Genomic DNA, 25,092 nt, shown 5'->3' with positions numbered 1-25,092 from the left:
TCGTGATGCGTAGTATGCGACGGTCGGAAGCCTGTCAATCAGATAGGAACGCCCAGTCCCGCAGAAGACATACCCGGAAGCGGCGGTGAAAATTTGGTATGTACGAAAAAAAAAAAAAAAACAGCCGATTGTCATTAGGACAACTCGGCTGAATGTAATGTTAACAATTTTTTTTTTGGGTGAACCTCCACTTTAACTCCCAGCAAAGATCTAGCAGGAGCAAGGACGGGTGTGAAAAATACTTTGGGTAAAAGGATGCTGGAGGGAGGGGTCATTTAAAGGATAACTGTGCTAAAAGTCATATAGCCACACATGCTAGCACTTGGAACACGCTATGATGCAAAATACAATACATTAAAAATCCTGTAACAATAGGGGTCATATTCACACTCAGATTTGGTGTTTGTTATATGATCCTGCAGCTGCGGAAGAGTTTAAGGCCCCATGCACATTGCAGTTGTCAAACGCCCATTTTACAGGTGTTTGGCGTTTTTTGTTTCTGCTCCAAACGCCCTTCTATGTTAGCCTACGTGTCCATGCACACATAGGTTTAGAGAGGAGTTTAGGAGCAGGGGCATTTAGAGGCAGAAATCTGAACGCATCCAAATAGTGTTCAGGAGAGGAACGTTTGAGCAGAAAAAACGCCAGACGTGCCTGAGCACGTGTAAAACACGACTAAACGCTAGGTCTCATTTAGCACTTGAGCTTTTATTCATTTCAATGACCAGAATAAATTAATATTCTGGCCAATGAAATTAATAAACATCCAAACGGTTGACACGCCTGAGCATGTCTAAATGCACCTCTGGCATGTTTTTAACACAGCTTTTCTAATTTCAGAAGAAAAGCATTCAGAAGAGCTTAGTGTGCAAGAGGCACAAGCAGTAAACAAGGATTTTAGGTAAAGATCTTAATTTTCTGCAATATAAATATAACTGCGGCAAAAGATCCTTTGGGATAGCTGGGCCTTCGGGATCCCCCAACCAAACATTCACCACTTTAAAGGTATATTCCTGCATTTCCACTGTCATTGTCAGTCATCATAGTATAATATTACAGGGAACTGTATAGGTGATTGAAAATCTTTCCAGCTACCTCTGTTCCAGCCATTCCCGGTGATCCGCTGCTCCGGCTTGGCTGAGCTCTGTTAGCACAGTGCTCAGACTTGACATATTTCAGATAATAAGGCACACATTGTAACATGTCATCTTGCTAAATGGATTTTTCACCTTGGATTAAATGATGCCTGCTGAGATTAAAACATATTTTCTCTGCTGAAATTCACTCAGATTGGACTGAAGTGTATAAACCAAATATATCCATTGTGTTATAACTGCTGATTAGCTAAATATGTGGAAGGGGAAGGTTATAAATGAGGCAGACAAGGGCCTTCACCAGAGGACATTCTAAAGGTTTGGAATTATAGGGTCTCATGCCAAATCATACTATAATTTTCGCTGATTGGTTACTATGGGCAACTTTTACATTTTCTTTTCTCTACTATTCTATAAAAATAGCAACCCCAAAGGAGCACATCTACCCTACAACACACAAATAAGGGCTCCACTTGGTATAGATCTTGGCTTATTGCTCCCCATATTGCTCCTTTTTACAAAATCACAAATCGGTTTTTAATCAATAAAACCTATCCCTTTTGATCTATACCATGTGGAGCCCTTCCTTTTTCTCTTTACATCTTCCTTGATGAGAGTTTTTTTGGCCCTTTCATCCGGCTGTTTCAACTTGTTTTTTCAACCATATGGTCACCTACAAGACCCCAGGAAGCTGCTCCTGGAAACTCTTGGGTTCCCATGATCGTTGTGGAAGACTGCCCATCTTGTCTCTCTCTGGTCGACTGACTCATTTTCATTGACATGCGAGTCCACCATCTCCTGTGAGAGTACATACCCCATTATTTTGATTGAAGATGCAACACCTCGATGTTTCCACGTGTTCACTATATCACTTCTGAGCAACAACTATTTTATACTGGACTTTATGGGCTAGATTCAGATTGAATGGTCTATCTATCCGCCCGGCGTAACGTATCTCAGATACGTTACGCCGCCGTAATTTAGGGTGCAAGTTCTGTATTCAGAAACAACTTGCGCCCTTAGTTACGGCGGCGTAACGTATCTGTGTCGGCGTAAGCCCGCCTACTTCAAATGTGGATGATGTGGGCGTGTTTTATGCACCGGTATATTAACTGTGACCCCGCGTATTTGACGTTTTTTTAGGAACGGCGCATGCGCCGTTCGTGAAAAAATCCCAGTGCGCATGCTTGAAATTCCGCCGGAAATCGTCATTGCTTTCGATGTGAACGTAAATTACATCCAGCCCTATTCGCGAACGACTTACGCAAACAACGTAAAATTTTCAAAACTCGACGCGGGAACGACGGCCATACTTAACATAGGATACACCTCATATAGCAGGGGTAACTATACGCTGAAAAAAGCCTAACGTAAACGACATAAAAAATGCGCCGGCCGGACGTACGTTTCTGAATCGGCGTATCTAGCTCAATTGCGTAAATTTGCAGCCTAAGATACGACGGTGTAAGACACTTACGCCGGTCGGATCTTAGGGAAATCTATGCGTAACTGATTCTATGAATCAGGCGCATAGATACGACCCCGCACACTCAGAGATACGACGGCGTATCTGGAGATACGCCGTCGTATCTTCTATGTGAATCTACCCCTATGTGTTCACTACATGGATTGGTTCATTCATTTGGACATTTCCCATAATCTTCCATATACGAGTTATATTTATATATGTTATGTTTTCACACTTTGTGACCTACCTTCATGTGTAATAGCAACATTTGATTATTTGAATATTGCTTACTCAACTTTTTAGCGCTACATTTTCCATTTACCCTGTTCACCAATCTTTGTCACATTTGTATGTAGCAGCTTTTCACGTTTCACCATTGGGTTAGCGCAGTATTAATCACTTTTTACACTTCGTATTATTTATAGCAATAATGAGAATGATTATTTAATACTTCCTAAAATGTGCACAGAAGAAAAGGAATTTTGAGGAAATAAATGGTTTTCAGGAAACCACTCTAAATATTCCTACTATCTCATGTCTGTATAATGGACTCTCATATATGTGAAGGTTAAAAGCATGCTTGATACACTGCCAATATTAAGGAGACCTAAGGCCATGACTAGCGAGCTATCACCTATACCAGACCAGCTTTCTTATCAGAACAGCACTGATGGAAAAGCGACTATTTATGCTGATAAAGGATTAGCTGCCAAGATAACATCGTAAAGGTAGAAAATGCCATGATTTTTTAGTCTTATTATTACGCTGGAATCCAAGGAGTTTTATATTTACAGAATTTCATATTCCAATTTGTGGACATTATAATGGTAGACAATCCAGCAAAAATGGAAAGTGTTTAAAAATGCATACATTTATAATTTTGACATTCTGAACAAGGATATTAAGGTTCTGATTTCTATTGATTTCCTAGACTGACAAAGAAAAAGAAACAATAATTAAAATAATTAAAAAATTAAATCATGGAAAGAAAATGATGAAAATTAAATAAAGATGCTTGAGATTCACTAATACCACTGTGTTTTATAAATTAATGTATTAGAGAAGTGTGAATATATACATTAAATGACAGTCTTAGCTAAAACTAAATGGAAACTGAAGTGCCACACTACTGCTAAGACGACCAAATACAACTCTATTCAAATAAAAGACGGGGGGGGGGGGGGGAATCCAGAAAGTGGCTTACATGTTTCAAGGTCCAAATGCACCCCTTCATGGCAGTTAGAAACTATAAGGGCATCTCCATATCAATCCAATAACCTCCCCTTGGGTTTATATATAAAAGCAAATACCCTTATGTATTTTCTAGCCCTGATGAAGGGGGTGCTCTTGGACCCCTGAAACACATTGGCTACTTTCTGGATTGTCCTCCTGACTTACTGAAATAATGTTGTATCGGAACCTCTAGCAGTGGTGTGGTGCTTCAGTTTAAACTTTTGTGACATTACACAACAAACCAATGAGAATGTGGTGACCCTTTGGAGGTAGAAGCTGCTTGCCTGGGAACCAGATCATTTGCATCAACAAAAACTTTAAGATAGCAACACCAATGAGATAACCCTACGGGTTCAGCACTATTTTTCCACTTTTCTCAACAAAAAAGTGAGAACCGACACTGTTGACTTGTTAAAGTATATGATCCAGGGCTGTCATCCCCGATTCTTCTTTCCAAGTCCCTAACCCATAATAAGTATGCCAGGTTCCCCTGATACTTTATGACTGCATGCAAGCTCTGGTTCAGCATATCCCTAGTAAGAATAAACAAGTAATTCCTTGATTTGCACCTTAAAAAGAAAGCCGCCAATGGAGGCTTTCAAAGTTTTATTCTGTTGGCTTCCTTTAAGACTTCTCTTTCCAGAGTGAGATGAGAAAACATAAGGTCTCTCAGGTAAACAGGCCTGAGCAAAAATGTAGAAGTTGCTTATGAGGGCAAGAGGTTTCCTTTCCTTTTTGAAACTACATTTCCTTGAATTGAAATATAACTGGTGACAGCTATCTTTCTTCTCACTGGCTCTCTTATACTTAGCACTTTAAATATTGAAGACCACATTGAGCTATCTAAAGGCCTGGAGGCCTCGTACACACACAACTGAGAAACTCGTCGTTAAAGAAACATAGTTTTCCTCGACGAGTTCCTTGTCAGGCTTGTCGAGAATCTTGTCAAGCTTTCTTTGCGTACACACTGTCAAGACAAAATCTCGTCATTCTCAAACGTGGTGACATACAACACGTACGACGGCACTATAAAGGAGAAGTTTGATTCCACTGGCGCCACCCTTGGGGCTGCTTTTACTAATCTCATGTTACTGCGTGTCAAGTAAAAGTTTGGTGAGAGACGATTCACGCTTTTCAGTCTGTTACAGCGTGACGAATGTGCTGTCTCCATTACAAACGCTACTTTTACCGAACGTGCACTCCCGTCTCATAGTTTATTCTGAGCATGCGCGGGTTTCTAAGCATACACACGAACGTGTTTCTCTTCGTAAACCAGCCCGACGAGAAACACGATGAGGAAATTGAGACTCCCGATAAGAAAAAGGAGCACTTGTTCTCTTTTTTTTTCGTCGAGACCCACGTTTTCTCGACAAAAAGCATACACACGACCGTTTTCCTCAGCAAAAAAGCTCTGCCACCAAGTTTCTTGATGGAAAACGGTCGTGTGTACGAGGCCTTACACACGATCCAATTTTATGGCCATAATTGTCTGATGGACATGTTGTGTTGGATAATCCGATCGTGTGTATGCTCCATCAGATAATTGTTGGCTGAATTAACGACAACTTAAGATAGCTACAGGTGGGGATAAGCAGGAGCGGCAATTGTATTGTCTTTAGTCATGATAACATCACTGTGCAGCTAACATAAAGGAAAAAATACTATAGGTTAATATTGTTTTGCATTTAACTGATGTAAAAGAAAAAAATAATAATAGCAGATTGTGTGATGTCTGAATTTTTTGTTCAAAGGACTGTATTTTAGATTTGGCATAATATCATCCTCTGCAGTAGGCTAATAAAATGGCATTTCAAACATGCTAATGTAATTTGAGCATAATTTCACCGAATTGTGAAAATAATTGCTCTGTAAATATTGTATGAGCCGCATTTACCAATACTTGGAGCTTTGCAACAGATAAAGAAATAAAGAGTTTGATTTCTTTGCTTGGTTGTTTTTAAAACATTTTACAATTTTACCAAAGCAGTTTGTATATTCAAAGACAGCTCAGGATGAGGCAAGGTCCAGAAATATGTCTTTGGCTGCTATGACTAATATGCAACAGTTTCAGAGGAAATCTGGTAAGGGAAAACAGCAAAAACAACAAAAATGGAAAGATGTAGCATCACCTTGCTACAGCCTTTTTGATTGTTTTTTTCCCCCCAACGCTTCTGTTATTCAAGTAGCCTTTCACATGACTTTCACAGAAGTCATCATAACAGTGTGAAACACCAAAAGAAAAAATATGTGATAATATGAAATGAACAGAAAATATTGGCTTTTCCTGTGATAACCTACCTCCTTTTTTATTAGAACATGATTTTCATTTATTTTCAGTAACTATATATATATATATATATATATATACACACACACACAAACATTTTTTTTTTTTTATTTACACACACAAACTATATCTATTGAGACTTTTTAGGCAATTGTCTTTGACAATATTGATTTGAAAAGTTGAAATTTATTTTATCATCATAAAAGCATAGACAGAATTAAAACCATATATTGGCTGGCATTATTATACACCATGACAATTTTCTTTTTACACTCAATGCTTCATAGTTTACCCAAAAGTTCCCAGAAGGGATCATGTTGATATTGTTGTGCTTGACGATGCTGCACATGTCCAAAGTCTTGGAACAAACCCAACATGTTTTGAACACGGTCTACCTGAGGGATATGGGTATACAGTATCCACAATAAAATATTTTTTTTTACAATATATCCATATATGACACTGAACATGAACTATTTGTATAAACGTACAACTGTTCATTGTTGTAAATACATATATCAGCAAGAATGCCTTATGCCCAATACACACGATCGGAATTTCCGATGGGATAAAATCCGAAATTCCGCTGGAAAATTCTATCTTTCAAGCTGTCTTGCATACACACTGTCAGACCAAATTCTGACCGTCCAAAACAAGGTGACGTAAAACACTATGACGAGCCGAGAGAAATGAAGTTCAATGCTTCCGAACATGCGTCGACTTGATTCTGAGCATGCATGTTTTTTTCTCCGCCAGAGTTGCACACAATCGGAATAGGAATTTTTTCCATCGAAAAAAAAAAAAAAACATGTTCTATTTCTAAACTCCGACAGAAAAAAGTCCAATGGGGCCCACACACGGTCAGAATATCCAATGAAAAAATTCCGTCTGACTTTTTTCATCGGAAATTCCGATCGTGTGTACAAGGCATTACTCTTCATGGAGAGTGATCAAGATGGCTGCGGGGCCCAGGGCCGTACACACAAATATTACATAGATTGCACCAATGGACTGCTGCCGTTTGTTCCTGGTCTTGGGACAAATACAGCAAAATTTAGCACAACAATATCTGCATGATCCCTTCCAGGCTGTAACATTTTGGGTATACTATAAGGCACTGAGTGTAAAAGGAAAATAGTTTATAATAATGTCAACCAATATATGGTTTTATTTCTATCTATTCTTTTATGATAATAAAATATTATGTTTTATTTCTATATTATCAAAGATCATTGCCTAACAAGGCCCACTACATATAGTTTTTATGTGTGTTTGAAAATTACAGGGAAATTCCCAAAATACACTTAGCCCCCTTGATTTCCAAAACAGAGGAGTATATATTTATTTTTAATGCTAATACTATCCTTGCAGACAGTGTTTGCAGAATACGTTGACATGTACATGTAAAAAGAACAGGACATGTGACACGCTGTAAAATGTCACTTTTACCTTCTACAAGCTCATTTAAACAATGCACATTGACAGCTCTATTACCCTGATAAACATCAGTGATACCATCTGCACTGACACTGTACTCCAATTTATGAATAATGCACATAAAATGTAATGGAAGTCCAATGTAAAATATAGATGGCCTAGAGGCTTCAGCCATAATAGGACATCAGAGGTGTAAATGATTGGTGTAACATACAATAAATTGGTTCCTCCTTGCACTGCACTTTCAGAAACTCCATTCATTCCATAGTCCACCTCTGTCATATGCTGTCTTGTAGCAACGATGACTTTGGACTATGTGAGCAGACAATACAATGAATACTGCATTATGGGGATGTGTTATAAAAATAAGTCTAAATAAATTAACGTTCATTGCTTTGTCTTCTAGGAGGCAAAACAATTGCCATATAACACTTCTTAAAATTGGCTGTTCTGCCAATGAAGTTTTTTTCCCACTGTATTTACTATTCAAAGAACCCATTTGCCAGCTAACTGGCATAGAAAATAGAAAACTGACCTGGTCTCTCCTAGGTCCAGGGATGGGCTGGCCATTGGGACTACAGGGAGTTTCCCGGTGGGCCGATGGCTCAGTGGGCCGGCTTCAGTGACAGCGGACCGCCGCCCCCTCCGCTCCTCTGTCTCTCCCTTCCCGCAGCGCTCACCTCCTCTCCCTGCCCACAGCACTCATCTGGGGGGAACAAAGAAGGAGGGGGAGGACCAGAGGAGCAGGGGGGATGACAGAGGAGCATGGGGAAGGGGACAGACAGCTGACTCAACAGCTATGGCCTGGGAGTTTCTCACTTCTGCCTAATCTTGTCCCATAAGGGGTGGCACCAAACTGATTCTTTGCCCCGGGTGAAATAATGTCTAGCTTCCCCACTGGTACTGCCTATAAGAGTACCAGTACCAGCCGTTCTACTCTAACAAAGTAGAACGGCTAGTGGCTAGTGAAGGGGGAGAGGGGGCTTGGGTGACCGGGGGGGGGGGGGGGTGCGGGAGTTGTCCGGCTCCCATGGGAGAGACCTGTCAAAGTGGGCCAGTCTGGATGAAGTCCAGGGCCAAATTTTTGTCCCAGTCCAGCCCTGCCTAGGTCACAAGGCAAATCACTGTCTGGAGTATATCCTGGGTGCCAGAGATGTGGATGTTCCTGATACATTTCAGCACTGGATTAGTCTTCTGTCCCAAGCACAGACTATGCGTATGTGTATGCGTATATTGGTGTACAGCCACTGCGTATTTCAGCCTGTATTGAACAAGCTGCCCGAATGTACGCTGTAAGGCCCTCGAGTTGTGTGCATGTGCTCTTAAATTGTAACTACAGCCCAAACTTTTTCGTGCCTGATGCCACATTAGGGGGATTTTTTTCTTATTTCCTATCTAGGAACATTGTCGCCAGACAGGAGGTGAGGGAATTTAAGCAACAGGTATATAGACAGCAATAAAAGGGTTCTAGCTTTTCCCTATCGTACCAAAAAGTGTTTTTTTTTCATCCCTGTAGGAGATCCCTCTAATTGAATCCAATCACCATAAAAAAATAAAAAAATTAATACAATGTTTGGGCGGCCTACAGCTACTATCAGGCATCAGCTGGAAATCCAGATGTGATCCCTGCCACCCAACGATGCTTCCCTCCAAGCTTCTGACAGATCCTTGCATTGATGTTAACACAGGGCTCGAGGCACCATATTTGGTTATGACATAATATGGTAAATTGTGTTCAGTGGCGGTGCATCTATAGAGGGCGCTGGAGCGCCGCCCCCTCTGGCTCTCGCACCGCCACTGATTACAATAACATAGATTCATGCATTGCATGAATCTATGTTATTGTTGCCGGCCGCTGCCACAGACTATTCAGATGGCCGGACGGTGAACGCCGGCCACCTGAATAACGGCAGCTGGTTGGCTGTGCGGAAGTGCCTATCAGAGCCAGCGCCTCTGATAGTCTTTCCGAGTACAGCCCTCGGCTCCCGGAAACTTATCTAAGGGATGTACGGGTGGTGCATTCCTTATATAAGACTGACAGACGTCTCAGCCAATCAGGTTCACCGGTTCTGGTTGCCGGTAACCTGATTGGTTGAAGCGTCATCGAGGGCGGGAGAAGACATCGAGGGATGTGGAAGGAGGATGGCTGACCCCCAGAAAGGTAAGTGTCGGGTGGGGGCATTATACAGGGCACAGTGGCGACAATGGGAACAGTGGCATCAATGGGCACAGTGGCGACAATGGGCACAGTGGCGACAATGGGCACAGTGACATCAATTGGCACAGTGGGCACAGTGGCGACAATGGGCACAAATTGATATCATACATCTCAGGAGTATTCAGTGGGGGAAAAGGGGATGAGGGACTTTCTTAGCTAAGCACACACTCTCCTGCTTGCATGTCTGAACTAAGGGCAGGTGGATTCCAGCAAGTAAATGCTACATTAATCATTTGCCCTTACTCAAGATTGCCACGACCAGAAATGCTAGAGGGTGTTTTTTAAAAAGATAAAGAATTAAAAAAGGGATTTAAGATTTAAAAAAAAAAACACTAGTCCAGCTTCATTCCATGGATATTTTTAGATGGCTAAAATGCAGCTTTAAATTTGCAGAGGTCATTTATAAAAGGTCTAGTTCCCTACAGCAGCACCATGTGCTACGCACACAAAAAAAGCCATTGTGGCTTAAAGATTTGCATTCAATTTATTAGATTAGAGTTGCAAATAAATTTGATGTATTCTGCTCTACTACTTGAACTGAGACCACTCACATACCCCAACTTATACAGAAAGAGATATTTTAGGTTTTGCATAATCATTTATTTTCTATAAAACAAAAAAAAAAGGACACCAAGCTACAAAACAGTAGTATAATCATTGCCTGTACTGTAACTGGTGTCCTTTTCATGAACAGTTATGAACACGTGGTCAATTGATCCATATTTTGCTCTAACAGCTGCAGTTTGCATTCATATGGCTAAATAGAACACTTAATAGCTGTCATTAAAAAAAAAGAAACCAGGATCTAAATTGAGATGCATAAAAATAAACCAAATTGTTTAGTGAATTTAAAAAATGGTCTTGTACACTGTACACTTTGTATCAGCTTGTACTGTATTATTACAATTTGTATCAGTGTATGTAAAAAAGCAACACGTACTGTTCATCAGCCTTTGTCAATGTAAGCTGTCACTGTGTGAATTAGTCAATTCCTCATTCATACAGAATTCTATCTTTTATAAAGCTCTTACTATTTTACAGTGAACACAGAGGTCATAAAATGAACTGAGCTCTACAAGATATTATTTAGCTATTTTTAACGATATTGGTGCAAAAAAAAAAACATTGCGCATCAACTATCAACCCAGATAGCAAGCAACTGAGCTGCAAGTTTGACTTGCTAAGCTATTGCTAGACTTGCCAGGCTTCACAAGTTTGTTGCACAATTCAAGTCCACATTGCATGACTCCAGATCAATTTTCTTTGCAAACATTCTACAAGTCTGCTGCAAGTTCTCGTTCAGTTATGTTGTGCAATAGTCATCCCACCACAGGGGTCACTATGGCTGAATTTTCATAATGTAGACTTGCAGAGCTCTTGCTGTAGACTCTACACTGCAACTTTGCTCTTGCTAGAGACTAGCAAGTTATTCTTGCTCTCTGGGACACCACTCCAGAATGCTGGATTCTGGCAAGGTTTTGACTATTAAGTGCTGGTGATCCTGGCATGTACTTACTTCAGCACTTCTAGGAGACCATATATATTCCGACTGGTAGGTGTACTCATAATGGCCACTTCACCCCTCCTGACTATTCCCCCCTATGATGCATGTTTCTCTATCAGGAGCTTAAAAATGACTCCTATCACGACAGACATTGTGGCTGCGATGGCTAAGCTCTCTTGATATTATTAATGACCCATTTACTCCAATACTTTGAATCACTGAGCTGAATAGCAGATAGCCCCTTTGAGTGAAAACAAGGCAGCAACTAGGCCACTGGCATGCCACCGTCCCTTATTCACAGAAGCATTCTATTCATGGGCCATGTAATGGATGGAACATATGTTTCTAAACAAAAAGCGAAGCCAGTAAAAAGGTAAAGAATAAAAAGGGAATTACGCAAGTCAGTTTACATCCACTTGCACACAAGAGATGCACTGAGCTTCTGAACAGGTCCGCCAAAAAAACTGATGGATAGACCTGATAAGAAATTTTGTGTAAAAGGGGCCTAAGGTATTTCTGACTGTGAACTCACTGGGCAGATTTTGGCTCACTAACAGTTCCTGTGACACAAACATTAATAGTAGAGAAAGTGGCTGCCAACAGAATAAAAAGACATAAACAGCAATAAAAAAAAGAAGGCTAGCAATCATCAAGTGTACTGGCATACTGACATTCTAAGAGTATGTGGGAATGTGAACTAAAAGTAATGCAACATATCACCTAGTTAGCCAGAAACATGTGGAAGACTCAGAAGTCAGTTGAAAGAAGGTCATTTAGTCATAGAATTGTTTATGCTTGATTTAAAACAATGCATCATTATAAGTGCACTACACCTACTGTGAAACTTGGTGGTGACAGTATTATTCTATAGGAAAAGAAAGAAATCTGAGCCTATGGAAAACATTTTTCTTCCAGTAAGACAATGACCTGAAGCATGAAGCCAACACTACACAAGGATAGCTTCAAAACAATAGTAAATGTCCTGGGACTGGTCAAGATCTACAGCGTTATACCAGGAAGGCTATATAATAAAGGGATAAAAATACAATTTGCAACATCTGTTACTTGCATTTGTTCCTAGATTTATCAGTCATTGCATGACAGTAATAAAGACTGAGACGAACAACACAAATATTCAAGCAATTATATGGTTACCACTTACAGACTTAGAATTTTATTACTTTGTTAGAGACAGCCAAATGCTGTGAAAATGTTGTTATGTCACAAACTCATCGTTTCTAAGACTCCATGGTGGATTGCTTTTTAGTGGTGTTAAGCCTCGTACACACGGGCAATAATCTCGTCAGGAAAAAAACGTTGTTTTTCCTGACGAGATTCTTGGCAAGAATCTCTTGCCGCCCGAGTGTGCAGACAGACCTTTCAAAAGAACCGCGGTTCTCTTGCCTTGTGGCTGTCATGACATGGGTCATCAAAGCATAGTGCCACCAGATGATCTCAGCTGGGCGTAGGTTAAAAAGTGCTTTGTGCGGAAGCATAGGGATTGGTTTCTCCCAAAAGGTTTGTGCCGCTGGGCAGGTCCACCATATTTGGAAATATGACCCCATGTCCAGACAACCACGAAAGCAGGTCAAAGCTTTTTTTTTTTCTCATTTTGAATAAAGTAGGGTTAGGGCAGGGAGAAGGTTTTATAGCCCATGAATGTTTTTTCACGTGAATGTCCAATTGGGGAGATTTCCATTTATTTCCTGTCCCATAGCACAAACAGGAAGGGAAAGAAAATCCCTCCAAAGAGAAGGAATCCCTTGTTGTCAACAGGTGTCCCCATTTAAAGATTTCCCCTCTATTCCTGTTCTGTTGACAACACCTTCCACTTTTGGTGATAACAGAATACTGGACAAATCGAGAGGGTGAATCAACCTAAAGAGGACGCAAACCGCAATGAAAACCTGAAAGGTTCTGTACTTCCTCTCCACTATATCCACACACAAAAAATAAATAACAAATTTGTCTCATATTTTAACCCTTATAAGCCAGCACAATTTTGGCAGCAATCTGAGGACCTCGTGTTCGAGCTTTATGCCACGTAAGGGAACCCTAATACATTTTTGGATTAATGTATCTGTATGATTTTATCGGTTTGAAGGGTAGAGGGAAAGATGCTAAAGTTAGACTGGTTATAAGCAGGATCAGGATTTTTACAGTTATATTCTGTGCATTTAGAAATACATCCAACTGTACTGTGTACAGAACTAGTTTCTACATTTTCACAGCTCTCACTGTGAACAAGCCTTTCTGTATACAGAGGTTAAACCTATTTTCCTCCAAAGTCATACAAAGAGTGCTCCCATTATTTGCAATGACCTTTACATAGTTACCTTTAAAATAAGGTTGGAAAAAGTCATAGATCCATTCGGTCCAACCTATGTGAGTCGGTTTGTTTTATTATTTTATGTTCATTAAGTACATCTATGTTATTTGCAAATTTTCCCACTGTCATCATTTGATTTGATTGATTTTTTATGTGAATTTTGGTCGGTCTGGACAAGAAAAAACACTGGAATATGATGGTTTGACAAAAACTCCTTTACTGAATGCTACACAAACCACGGACAAAAATGGAAGACACATTTTAACTGGCGCCAGTAAGGCTACTATTTTGTGACCTTGTGCTACCTAAAAATTAAAGTGGCAACACTCTACATTAAATCAATATGACCCAAACTGTAAATCCATTCAGGTGAGAGTACAGAAGACACTTGGCGATGGATCGGAGAAGCAGCAGAGTATGCAATTACATCAGCTGCACAGAACAAGTATTCTACAGAGAATATATAAAAAGGCATGTGTCAAGGTCTCCATAAATGTTTCATCTGGTGTGTGGTATCGGGCTCTTTTTACAGACTCCAGAAGAGATCTAATTAAGTGCTAATGATGAGAATAAATGACAAAGCAGTCCTTTTAATGCAGCTTTACCTACACAAAAGAAGACAATTAAACTATATGAAGAAATCAGTGTGGCTCTGGTTCCTCTCTTAAATATCCTGCATTATCACGCTATAATGAGAACAGGATGACAATTACTATTACGTGAATATTACGGTAGTGTCTTCAGCATGAATTACCATAGGGACTGATGTCAAAGCCTATGTTGTTGAGGTTGCTTTCTGATAGCTTTCAATCTATTTTGGCACACCACAGGAACAATTTATTGTATTGGTGGCCACAAATTGCACAAAATGTTTGAGCAGCCTCTGTCCAGAACATTTTAGACTGCCACTAACTGTATACGTGTCGGTTCACCACTTGGACCCCATGGTTTAGGAAGCCAAGGATCACAATCACCTGCCAAGTACCTCTTTTTAATGCCTGTGTGAATGCAGTCTTATTTGCATCTGACCCCCTTTTTCTACAAAATAATATGTATGCTTGAATTATTTCACCAACCTTGGCAGCAATCTGGAGACCTTTCTTCATCTTGGAGATGTATGCCATGAAAGGGAACCCTAACAATTTTAAGCTACCTGTATCTGCATGGTTTGTAGTGTTTTGGAGTTCTTGGATAAGGGTCTGGTATGGATTTTTGGGGGGAACCCTACGGCCCTTTTTTTAAAATTTTGGCGCAGGGTTCCCCTTAAAATTCATACCAGACCTGAAGGGTCTGGTATGGATTTTGAGGGGGACCCCTACACCATTTTTTGAAAAAGAATTGGCTCAGGGTTCCCCTTAATATCCATATCAGACCTGAAGGACCTGGTATGGAATTTGGGAGGACCCCTACGCAATTTTTTTTTTAAATTTTGGTTTGGGGTTCCCCTTACTATTTACCAGACCAAAAGGGCCTGGTAATGGACTGGGGGGGGGGGGGCCTATGCTGTTTTTTTCAAAGAGTTTTATCTATATTGCCGGGACCCAACAATTCAATATAGCGAGCAGTTTTAAATAATTTTTTTTCCCTTTAGAAATGTCATTTTGCTACGGGACTGTTCTAAACACAGGAAAAATGTGCCACTTTACATTCATACTATACACACCCCCCAGGTATGAAATTTAAAGGAATATTTACCTTTTATTGTTTCACTTTAAGCATTATTAAAATCACTGCTCCTGAAAAAATGGCCGCTTTAAAACTTTGTTTTGCATTGATACATGTCCCCTGGGGCAGGACCCAGGTCCCCAAACACTTTTTATGACAATACCATGCATATAAGCCTTTAAAATGTGCACTTTTGATTTCTCCCATAGACTTTTAAAGGGTGTTCCGTGGCTTTCGAGTTTGCTGCGAACACCACAAATTGTTAGCTATTCGGCGAACACTCATTGTTCGAGTTGAACTTACGTTTGACTGGAACATTGGGCTCATCCCTACTGTCAGTACATGTGAATGTAGCAGAGCCGGATTGACTCCTAATACTGCCCATCCCTCTTCCATTCCCATTGATGCTACGCAGAATTTTACATGGATACCAAGTCAGGTACAGTACTTACACTAGTTTAATTTAGGAACACTTGCTTGTGTATTAACTGCATGTAATTCGATGTGATATGCAAGATCGTCTGTGTGCAAATTTTCATTAAAAAAAAAATGTACCTGAATAAAAACACATTTTTGATTGAATGCATATGGCAGTAGTTAGTGTATTTTATATCTCCTTGGAATCCAGTGCTGACTGATAGTTATTGGCAAAGAGTGATGTGATGGCCATGTGCCATTCCTTCAGTTGTTCTGGGCATTAGTTCTGCATTAGCCGTGTTTCCAAATTATTTATAACTGATAAGCTATGCAGTCACTATGCAGGTGTTAAGCAATTGCAGTTTAATGAAATATACTTTTAGAACATTTTTCACTTGCTCTGATTTATTAAGAAAGTCATTAGCATCTCATGTCTATGAAACACACTGAAACTTTTTTGAGAAAAACAAATAGGCTATTACAGGCATGTACATCCCTGTGAGAAGGAATCCAATATAAGTAACCGCTACACTCTCTTTTGCAGTGGGTAACACTATAACAATGTTGTCTATAAAATGTTCCCTTCAAAATCACATTCTGCACAAATTCCTTTATTTAATACTTCAATAAGGGCAATACTTGAATTTAAAGGAGTTTGATGATGTAGAGAATCTGATTATCTTCAGTAAAGAAATAAGTGGCCCAGAAGTAGACCGCATTTCCTATTCTGAATGCAGATGTGACCCAAAAAAAAAAAAACATTTTCTGCTCTGAAAGCAAAACTTCAATTTCTGGGACAACATCAACACAAATGTAGAATAGCTTTCTCTTAACACTGAGGCAATCATGTAATGAGCGAGTTAAAAAGCAATTCAATATTGATGTGACGGTGGTGCTGGGTAAAGTGGAAGTCCTACATTACATATCGGAGAATGTGCATTGTCACCTACCTGTGTTGGATTGTAGAGTTCCTGGAGTGGACTACGTGACCCTTTCCGACAGCAAATGTCCATCCCAAAGGGATTTCTGTGCATTACTAGAGAGAAAGAAAGACAAAAATATGGTTTACTTTAGGGAATATGTGTATTCTATATAACTAATGGCTGTATAAAATAACATCTGTATATATACAATAGGCTTTACAGTTTGCTAAACAAAATATACTATCATAATTTACTATTTCTTATCTTCAAGTTTACGCAAAACAGTATTAGTCATAACCAACAAGTACAACAAGATGGCGTGTAATACTTAAGCACAGCCTATGAGTGTCACTGTTGCTATTGCTTAATAGCAAACGGGCCGCACATTTGACATTTCAGCAATGCCAGTGTAAGAGCTAGGCAGTCTTCAATACTAGAACACTAGCAGAAAGCAATAAGGATAAGGTTCACCAACAAAGGCCTATTTTGAAGCCCAACTCCACACACTTTTTTTGTTTGGCCATTTTTGTGTTTTAACAATAAAAGCCTGACAGCCATTTATAAGGACACCCATATGTGTGTGTGTGTGTGTGTGTGTATGTATATAAATATAATCTGTCGTGGATAAACGGTTCAGGCTGGTGGTGGTGGCGTAATGGTGAGGGGGATATTTTCTTGGCACAATTGTATTGTTGTTGACCATGTCCATCCCTTTATGACTACAGTGTACCCATTTTCTGATAGCGTAATGCTATTATGTCAATATGGACCAAAATCTCTGAGGAAAAATGAAGACAGCTCTTAAAGGGGTTGTAAAGGAAGACATTTTTTCCCCTAAATAGCTTCCTTTACCTTAGTGCAGTCCTTCTTCACTTACCTTATCCTTCGATTTTGCTTTTAAATGTCCTTATTTCTTCTCAGAAATGCTCACTTCCTCTTCTTCTGTCTGTAACTCACCACCGTAATGCAAGTCTTTCTCCCTGGTGTGGAGAAAACCTCTTGAGGGGGGAGGGGGCAAGCAGGAGTGTCAAGACGCTCTCTAATTTGCAGATAGAGAAAAGATCTGTGTGTTAGTGGGCGTTCTGATACTCCTGCTCGCCCCCTCCCCCCTCAAGAGGCTTTTTGCACACCAGGGAGAAAGCCTCGCATTACGGTGTGTAGTTACAGACAGAAGAACAGGAAGTGAGCATTTTTCAGAAGAAATAAGGACATTTATAAGCAAAATGGAAGGATGAGGTAAGTGAGGTAAGTGAGGGAGGACTGCACTAAGGTAAAGGAAGCTATTTAGGGAAAACACATTTTTCCTTTACAACCCCTTTAAGGCAATGGGGGTACAATCCAATACTAGCAAGGTGTACCTAATAAAGTGGAGGTGAATATCTATCTATCTATCTATCTATCTATATATATATATATATATATATATATATATATATATATATATATCTATCTCTATATCTATATAGATATATACACACATGCAGATACATACACACACACAACAAAAGTAGAAGCCCCAATAAAGGAAAACACAGGATAACATTTTAGAAATAGAATTATTATTTACTGGGAGCAGTGTTAAAAATACAAATTCATAACTTGATGCACCGAGGCTATAAAATAATAAACCACTACGTATTCGCCTGTTGTGAAGGAATCATGTATCAGGCTAATGTAAACCTTTCCCTTCCTGTAGATGCCGGCTGAAAACAAGATATATGAAGTCACTATGTAATCAAGTGATTGAATCATTTTTAAACACTGAAGATTTAGACCCACTTCTCTACCTTTCAGGTTTTGCTGATTAGCAGTCTCAAATGGTTTAACAATGTTGAAATACATATTACAATCTTATACGTTCAAGCTTTCCTGCCTCATTTCGAGGTACAAATGCTTTTTAAGAAACCTCTTTTTCAAAAACACAAGGCCTGTTACTTCCTATGAGAATGATGTTCCTCACCACTGACCTTATTATCAGGGAGACATGTACTGGAACTGACAATGCCCCCAGGTGTCGGGAGATGCTGTCACAGGGACCTCTCTGTGTCCCTCTAGAACATTTTGGCAACGATTATTATCTTTTATGCACAAAGCTCCCATGAGCCAACCTGCTATTTTTATCAGCCGTTCCTTGTTCTTACATTTCATCGCACAGATTGAGCTTGCACTCTGTAGGCCCAAAATTGAATTCCGTAATACAGTGCTATGTGATTGTGGTATCAGGTTAGAAAAATGTGCAACGATTGGCAAAAATATCCTGAATGCTTAATGAATCAGACAGCATCTGCATACACATTGCAGTATATTGAGCAATTTAATAAACCATACTGTTATCTGGCCTATGATTGTTTTTGAGTCACCCAAGTCATGAGATGTCTTGTAAATTAAACACAACTGGGGGATTCCTTTTATAGACCTGACATCATTTTCCAATACAGTGCTATGTGATCATTTGGTAAGAGGTTGGAAAAATATGCATTGTGTTTAGGAAAAAAAAAAACTTGAATGCTTTATGAATCAGACAGCATCCCTATACATATACCGTAGCTATATACTGAACAATTTAATGAACCATACTGTTATTGTTTATATGAAGGTTTTTGAGTCAACTGGAATGTTTCAGCATTCATTTAAGCAGAATTTTCTGATGCCATCAGCGCATACACTGAAGGAAGGAACGGCCGCCCGTGCCGTTTCTTCAGGAGCGTGGGCTGTGACCAGCGGATCGGGGCAGTCACACAGCCAGAGTCCACGGAAGGAAGACAGGCGAAGATGGATGCGGCCTGCAGTGGGGACGACGCGGGCTTCGTTTGCAATTAAGTGTCACATACTAGCACATTATGCTTTTACTACTTTACTTTACTACTGCAGGGATTTACGGTACTTCCTTTTTAAATGATACAATAAATTACTACACAAGCCCTTCTGTGATTTAAGGTTATTAAAAATGTCCCTTCTGTTTCAGTCAGCAGCCAACTTCTTTGACAAGGTTTGGGTTGGTCTGTACAATGATTGTGTGCTGAATCACAGAAAAGAAAGACCCAGCGTAAAAAAGAAAAATAATAAAAGTTCCCTCCACTATATGTTTTAATGCAGTCTTATTAGAACAGTGTATAAGAAAATAATTGTAAAAAATGTCTTATATTTTTTGTTGTTTTTTTTGGAGGAAATTTAAAGTGGTTGTAAACCTCAGACATGAAATATGAATAAAGCATATCCCTCTATAGTGTGTACTTTTCTTAATCCAGAGCACAAAGTGTCATGTTTGACTGCTGCTTTGTTCCTTAGCAATCAGCACATGTCACTTCTCATACGTTTTCCTGACACAAAAGAAAAAAGGTGACAGGGGAGTGAACTTCAGCACACAGCCTGTAATGGACAGCCTCAGCTCTGTTCTTGTGTGCTGTGTGAAGGAGGTTTGTCCCTTTCCTCCAATCATCTCTGAGCTCTGTAGAGTGTAATTTCAGCTCCCCACCCCCTGCTTTCTGAAAGCTCACACAAGCTGTATAAGTTCTGCTCGTTGAATGGCTGTAGAGCAGAGAGGGCTGCAGAAAAACAGGTACAACATATACAGAAGGATTTGTTTAATCTCTGTATAGCAACTGAAGCTAATCACTTCACTGGGTATATGTAAAGGTTTACAACCATTTTAAAGATAGGTCTGGGACAGTTTTTTTTAAGTACTTTAATATACACTGTACCAACCAAGCCTTGAGATCTTTAATCCAGTATAGAAAGGGTTTAATTATGGTAAATCCCTAGCCCCCTCCTTAAAGTGGTTGTAAACTCTAATAAAAAAAAGAAACCTGCAAGACAAAGGCAAAATGAGCTAGTAGGCATAGCATACTAGCTCATTATGAATTACTTACCTTACATCGAAGCCCCCGCAGCGGTCCTCATAGCCCCCTCTGGACGGCGACAGCTCTCACAGAGTGACTTCCGGGTATAGCGGGCTCCGATGCTGTTATTGGCCAGAGGTGCGATGACGTCACTTCCACACATGCGCACGGCGCACTGACTAAAGAAACAACACATACCTGCCGTTGCTTCAGTTTGCTTTAGTGCGCATGTGCTGTTGACATCAGCACATGCAGGGGACGGGGGATATCTCCTAAACCGTGCAGGTTTAGGAGATATCCAGGGTAGCTACAGGTAAGCCTTATTATAGGCTTACCTGTAGCATAAAGTGTTTGTAAAGGGTTTACAACCACTTTAATAGATCATTGAAGCAAAAATCGAATACGATTTTAAAGCGCAACTTCACCCCAAAAGGGAAGTTTCCCTTGTTTGAATCCTCCCCTCTCCACTGCCACATTTGGAACTTTTTTGGGGGGGAGCAGGTACCTGGTTTTGATAGGCACCCGCTCCCACTTCTGGTTCAGATCGCCGTTGTGATCTGTGAGGATGTTCCCCTCTCCTTCTTCCCCCCACAGCCATCTTGGACACACACAGGTCCCAGAAGACTGCGGGACTATTCACAAAGCGCAGTGCTACTCGCACATGGGCAGTACGAAACCGCCTGTGAAGCCGGAAAGGCTGCAATGCCGGCTTCCCTTACCTAAGATGCCAGCGCCTGTACCTGAAGCGATTGAAGAATTGGCCTGGGAACGGGCATCACTGGATCTCTGGACAGGTAGGTCACATTATATTAAAAGTCAGCAGCTACAGTATTTGTATCTGCTGACTTTAATTCTTTTTTTGCCTGGAGCTCCTCTTTAAGCTAGTAAAAAGGTAAGCAGCAATTTCTAAGTATTTAAAAAAGTTATGCTATGTAAATGGAGACATCTAACAAATATACAGTAATGCAGGTGTTATCCCAATATGGCTGTGAAAGGGAATACAATTTAAAGGGAATCTATAAACATATGAATCAGTTAACAACCCAGCCAAATATTTTACTTTGAACAGATTGTGAAGGTTTTTTTTTGCTGTCTGACTCCAGTGGAAGATTAATTACATTGCAGCTCACAGCAAACATTTAAAGCTGCCTCTGTGTTACAGCTCATGCACGCATATATCATTGGTCCCAGCATCAAGGAGATGTCAGGAAAGCCATGTACTCTGTGCTGAGATGGACATTACTCTCCGTTTCTGACATCTAAACGTCCTCTTACAATAGCTGCCATTGACAGCTCTCCTCATTGCTAAATAGGTAGGGCAAGTGCAAGATTTTGTTTGATGTTGGCTTTGGGCAGATGAAAAAGAAGCCCGTGGGCTTATCAAAGATGGAGCTGGCTTTGGGATCAGAGAGTTTGGCATGACCTGAAGCAGTTTTATTGCAAAATTTAAAATCATTTGGGGAACTTTTAATTTTAGGTTATATTTTGTAATCAGATATGCTGAGAAATAAGTTATCTGTTGATCGCTGGGACAATGTTTTACCGGCTCCTGCAACTAAAAATAATAAATGCACATTGTTTTACCTGCAGAAAAATTTGCATTTATTCTTTTTTTTTTTTAAGTGAACTTATCCTTTAAAAAAAATGTATAAATATATATATATATATATATATATATATATATATATATATATATATATATATATATATATATATATATATATATATATATAAAATACTATGCATACCCCTCCTAATGTCCCCCAAGACACATAGCAGGCTATTGATGGGAGCCTGTGAGCTGTTTTTTTTTCTTTAAACAAAAAAGCTGTCAATGAGAGCCGTCAGTCATTTGCCAGCAATTTTAAAACTTTTTCCTTTGTATGGAAAAATCAGTGCTAAAAAAAAAAAAAAAAAAAAAAAAAATCACTGCTCCCAGCTGCATGGATTTTTTTTTGTATTGGTATATGTTCCCAAGGGCAGAATAACCCCCTTGTCTATTAGCCCAAAATATGGGCATTCTAAATTAAAAAAAATTGGCACCAATGGGATTCGGGGTTTGGGTTTGAAGATTAACAAATCCCTGCTGAACCGAACCCAGGACAGTTCAGCTCATCCCTACTGTAAAATGAAGGTTAAAATTGTATTTCATGCAATGATGCCCCCCATACCATGACAACTTCTATGTTGTCCCTAGCAGTGTACTGACTTTGCCAACTACTCTCCTGTTACCTTTCCATGATTTAGACATACTCTGTGTTAAGAGCAGATTACAGAAGGGAAGTTGTTGAGGGGCCCCTGTAAAAAAAAATTCTATGGGGCCCTATGCACTGTGGTTACACTACTGCATTGCAGCCAGATTCAATGAGATCCTCATCCAAGCTTGTAGATATGGGACTGCCCAGAGCGGTCTCAGTCTGTCACCCTGTATACCAAGAGATTCGATTTTTCAATTTAAAATGCATGTTTAAATGAAATTCGATGCAGAGATGTTTAATAAATAATTTATATTTTAGCATATGACATTCTATACTTTCTGCTTTTATGATTATTCCAAAAAGATCATCCTAATCATTTTAGATTATAGAAAGGAACTGTATTACAAAGTACAGCCTCCCCACTTCACTGCTTATTGCCTTCTATGCTGTTGCACTGTAATGACTTTTTCTATTTGCAATAGATAGTAAAGTACCTGCTGAATCAAGAAACCACTTTGATGCCTAATGCCCTAACCAAAGTTCTTTTTTAATAGGTAAATTACAAACTGCACTCACATATATAATTCCTTCTTAAAAGGAAGAAGGAAACATTGAAAAAATGATATTGAGAAAATGGTAGCTGAATTATCAATGGAAACATCAAATATAGTATATAAAAAGCACATAGCTAAACCTGATGAAATCATGAGTAGACACTATTGACTGAATATTGAGCCAACAAAAAAAACATGAAAAAAACAAAACAGACTTAGTGAATACTCATTTTTTCCATACTTGCCAAGTTCAATTTGTGATTCCGTTATCAATCAAATAATCATTTCTGTATGACAATATAAACCAGAGTTTTCCAAATCTGACTCAAGAGCCTTTTTGGTAATTTATGGTAAGAACATTCAATATAGCATGCTTTAGGTAGAAATCGATCCAAGGTCCACTGAGAGGCAAGGCAAGGCAAGAGTAGACTCTGTGTTGCCTATCAATAAGAATCAATATATCAACTGCTTTAGTCCCTGAGGATTTTTCTCTGTAAACTCCCACTCAAGTCCCAGAGCATTTTTCTTTTTAGTTTCAGAGATGTCTTAGTTCTATAGTACAGGAAAATTTCATGTAGTTATTTTTTTTTAACGATCTACTCCTGATGAAAAATAGGAAAAAAAATATAGGTTATATATATATATATATATATATATATATATATATATATATATATATATATATATATATATATATATTCTAGGGTAGACTTCAAAAGGAATAGATTCTATACCTTTTTAAGTCTATTCTAGAATATATATATATATATATATATATGTATATAATATATTTTATTTCCTATTTTTTATCAGGAGTAGATTGTTAAAAAAAAAAAAATAACTACATGAAATTTTCCTGTATTTTTTCCGCAATGTAAAATTTATGTAACTTGTTCAGCCTCAGATGTTTACCCTAAAAAACTGTCAAAATCTTCTGATTATTGGATATCACATGCATGTGATTTTTATGTAAAATATGTGATGGTAGAGCTCAAAGTCAACATTTGCATTTTATATAAGGAGAGTTTTTATTTCGCTTTTCAATGCCAAATGATGTTCACACAGGAAAAAGCAGCGATAATATTACAGGAAAAGCAGCAATAACATTATGAGGAAGTAAGCTCCCTCTGCAAATGTTTACCTACAGGTAAAGCCTATAATAAGGCTTGTCTATATGTATTAAAAATATCTCCTAAATCTGTACAGTTTAGGAGATAGTTCCAAGGCATGCATTGGTACATGCGCTTTGAAGGAGCCCGCAAACCTGGAAGAAGCTTCGGGAAAGATGTCGGCTGCGACAGCGGTGTGCTAGGAAATGTTTTTACAGGTTTGCAATCGGTAAAATTATGAATGTCATTGTTTTAGCTTATGTAGTAAAAGCAAATGTCACCGTTTACTCAGAATTGTTGGGATATATACAGTCACATGAAAAAGTAAGATCTCCCAATGGATCCTTTGTTTACCTCCCCCCGAAGGAAGAACCCACCAGCCTCCACTGTTGCCTGTTCAGTCATTTATTCCACAAAAATATCAATAGCTGTAATGGTGTACTGTGGAACAAGTATTGTATTGAAAGGTCTGTTTTGCGGGTCAGCTTTATCTCAGATGGACAGAGGATGCAGAATTAGTTGTAGATTCATCGACTGCAAGCTACCCAGGCCCTAAAGCAGCAAAGCAAGCTCACACCATAACATACCCATCACTATGCTTCACAGTTGGTGCGAAGTACATCTCCAGAAATGTCTTTTTCATTTTGAACTAAACATGTCTACCGTTTCTGTGGCAAAACAGTTATTTCTTGCACAAGCAGTTCAAAATGTATTAAATAAAAATTGATATATGTATTGCATAGCAAATAAGCATATTTACAACATTGCAATCAGTACAACAGCTGTGGATGTTACTACACTTAGCCTATGGAAGGGT

The 25,092-nt window shown here is 39.2% G+C and overlaps 1 protein-coding gene across 1 annotated transcript in view; it reads right to left on the bottom strand.

The window, feature by feature from the left end:
- Nucleotides 1-16,711, bottom strand: part of CHST11 (carbohydrate sulfotransferase 11) — an 87,996-nt gene extending 71,285 nt beyond the window's left edge. The window contains exon 1 of the mRNA XM_040344263.1: nt 16,603-16,711. Within this exon, the coding sequence (XP_040200197.1) occupies nt 16,603-16,686 (84 nt within the window). The 5' untranslated portion in view covers nt 16,687-16,711. The remainder of the gene's footprint in view (nt 1-16,602) is intronic.
- Nucleotides 16,712-25,092: the final 8,381 nt, after the last annotated feature.

This window comes from Rana temporaria, chromosome 3 (assembly GCF_905171775.1).
Source record: "Rana temporaria chromosome 3, aRanTem1.1, whole genome shotgun sequence".
Taxonomy (NCBI): Eukaryota; Metazoa; Chordata; class Amphibia; order Anura; family Ranidae; genus Rana; species Rana temporaria.
The sequence above is the reverse complement of the archived record's forward strand: the minus strand, read 5'-3'. Positions and strand labels throughout refer to the sequence as shown.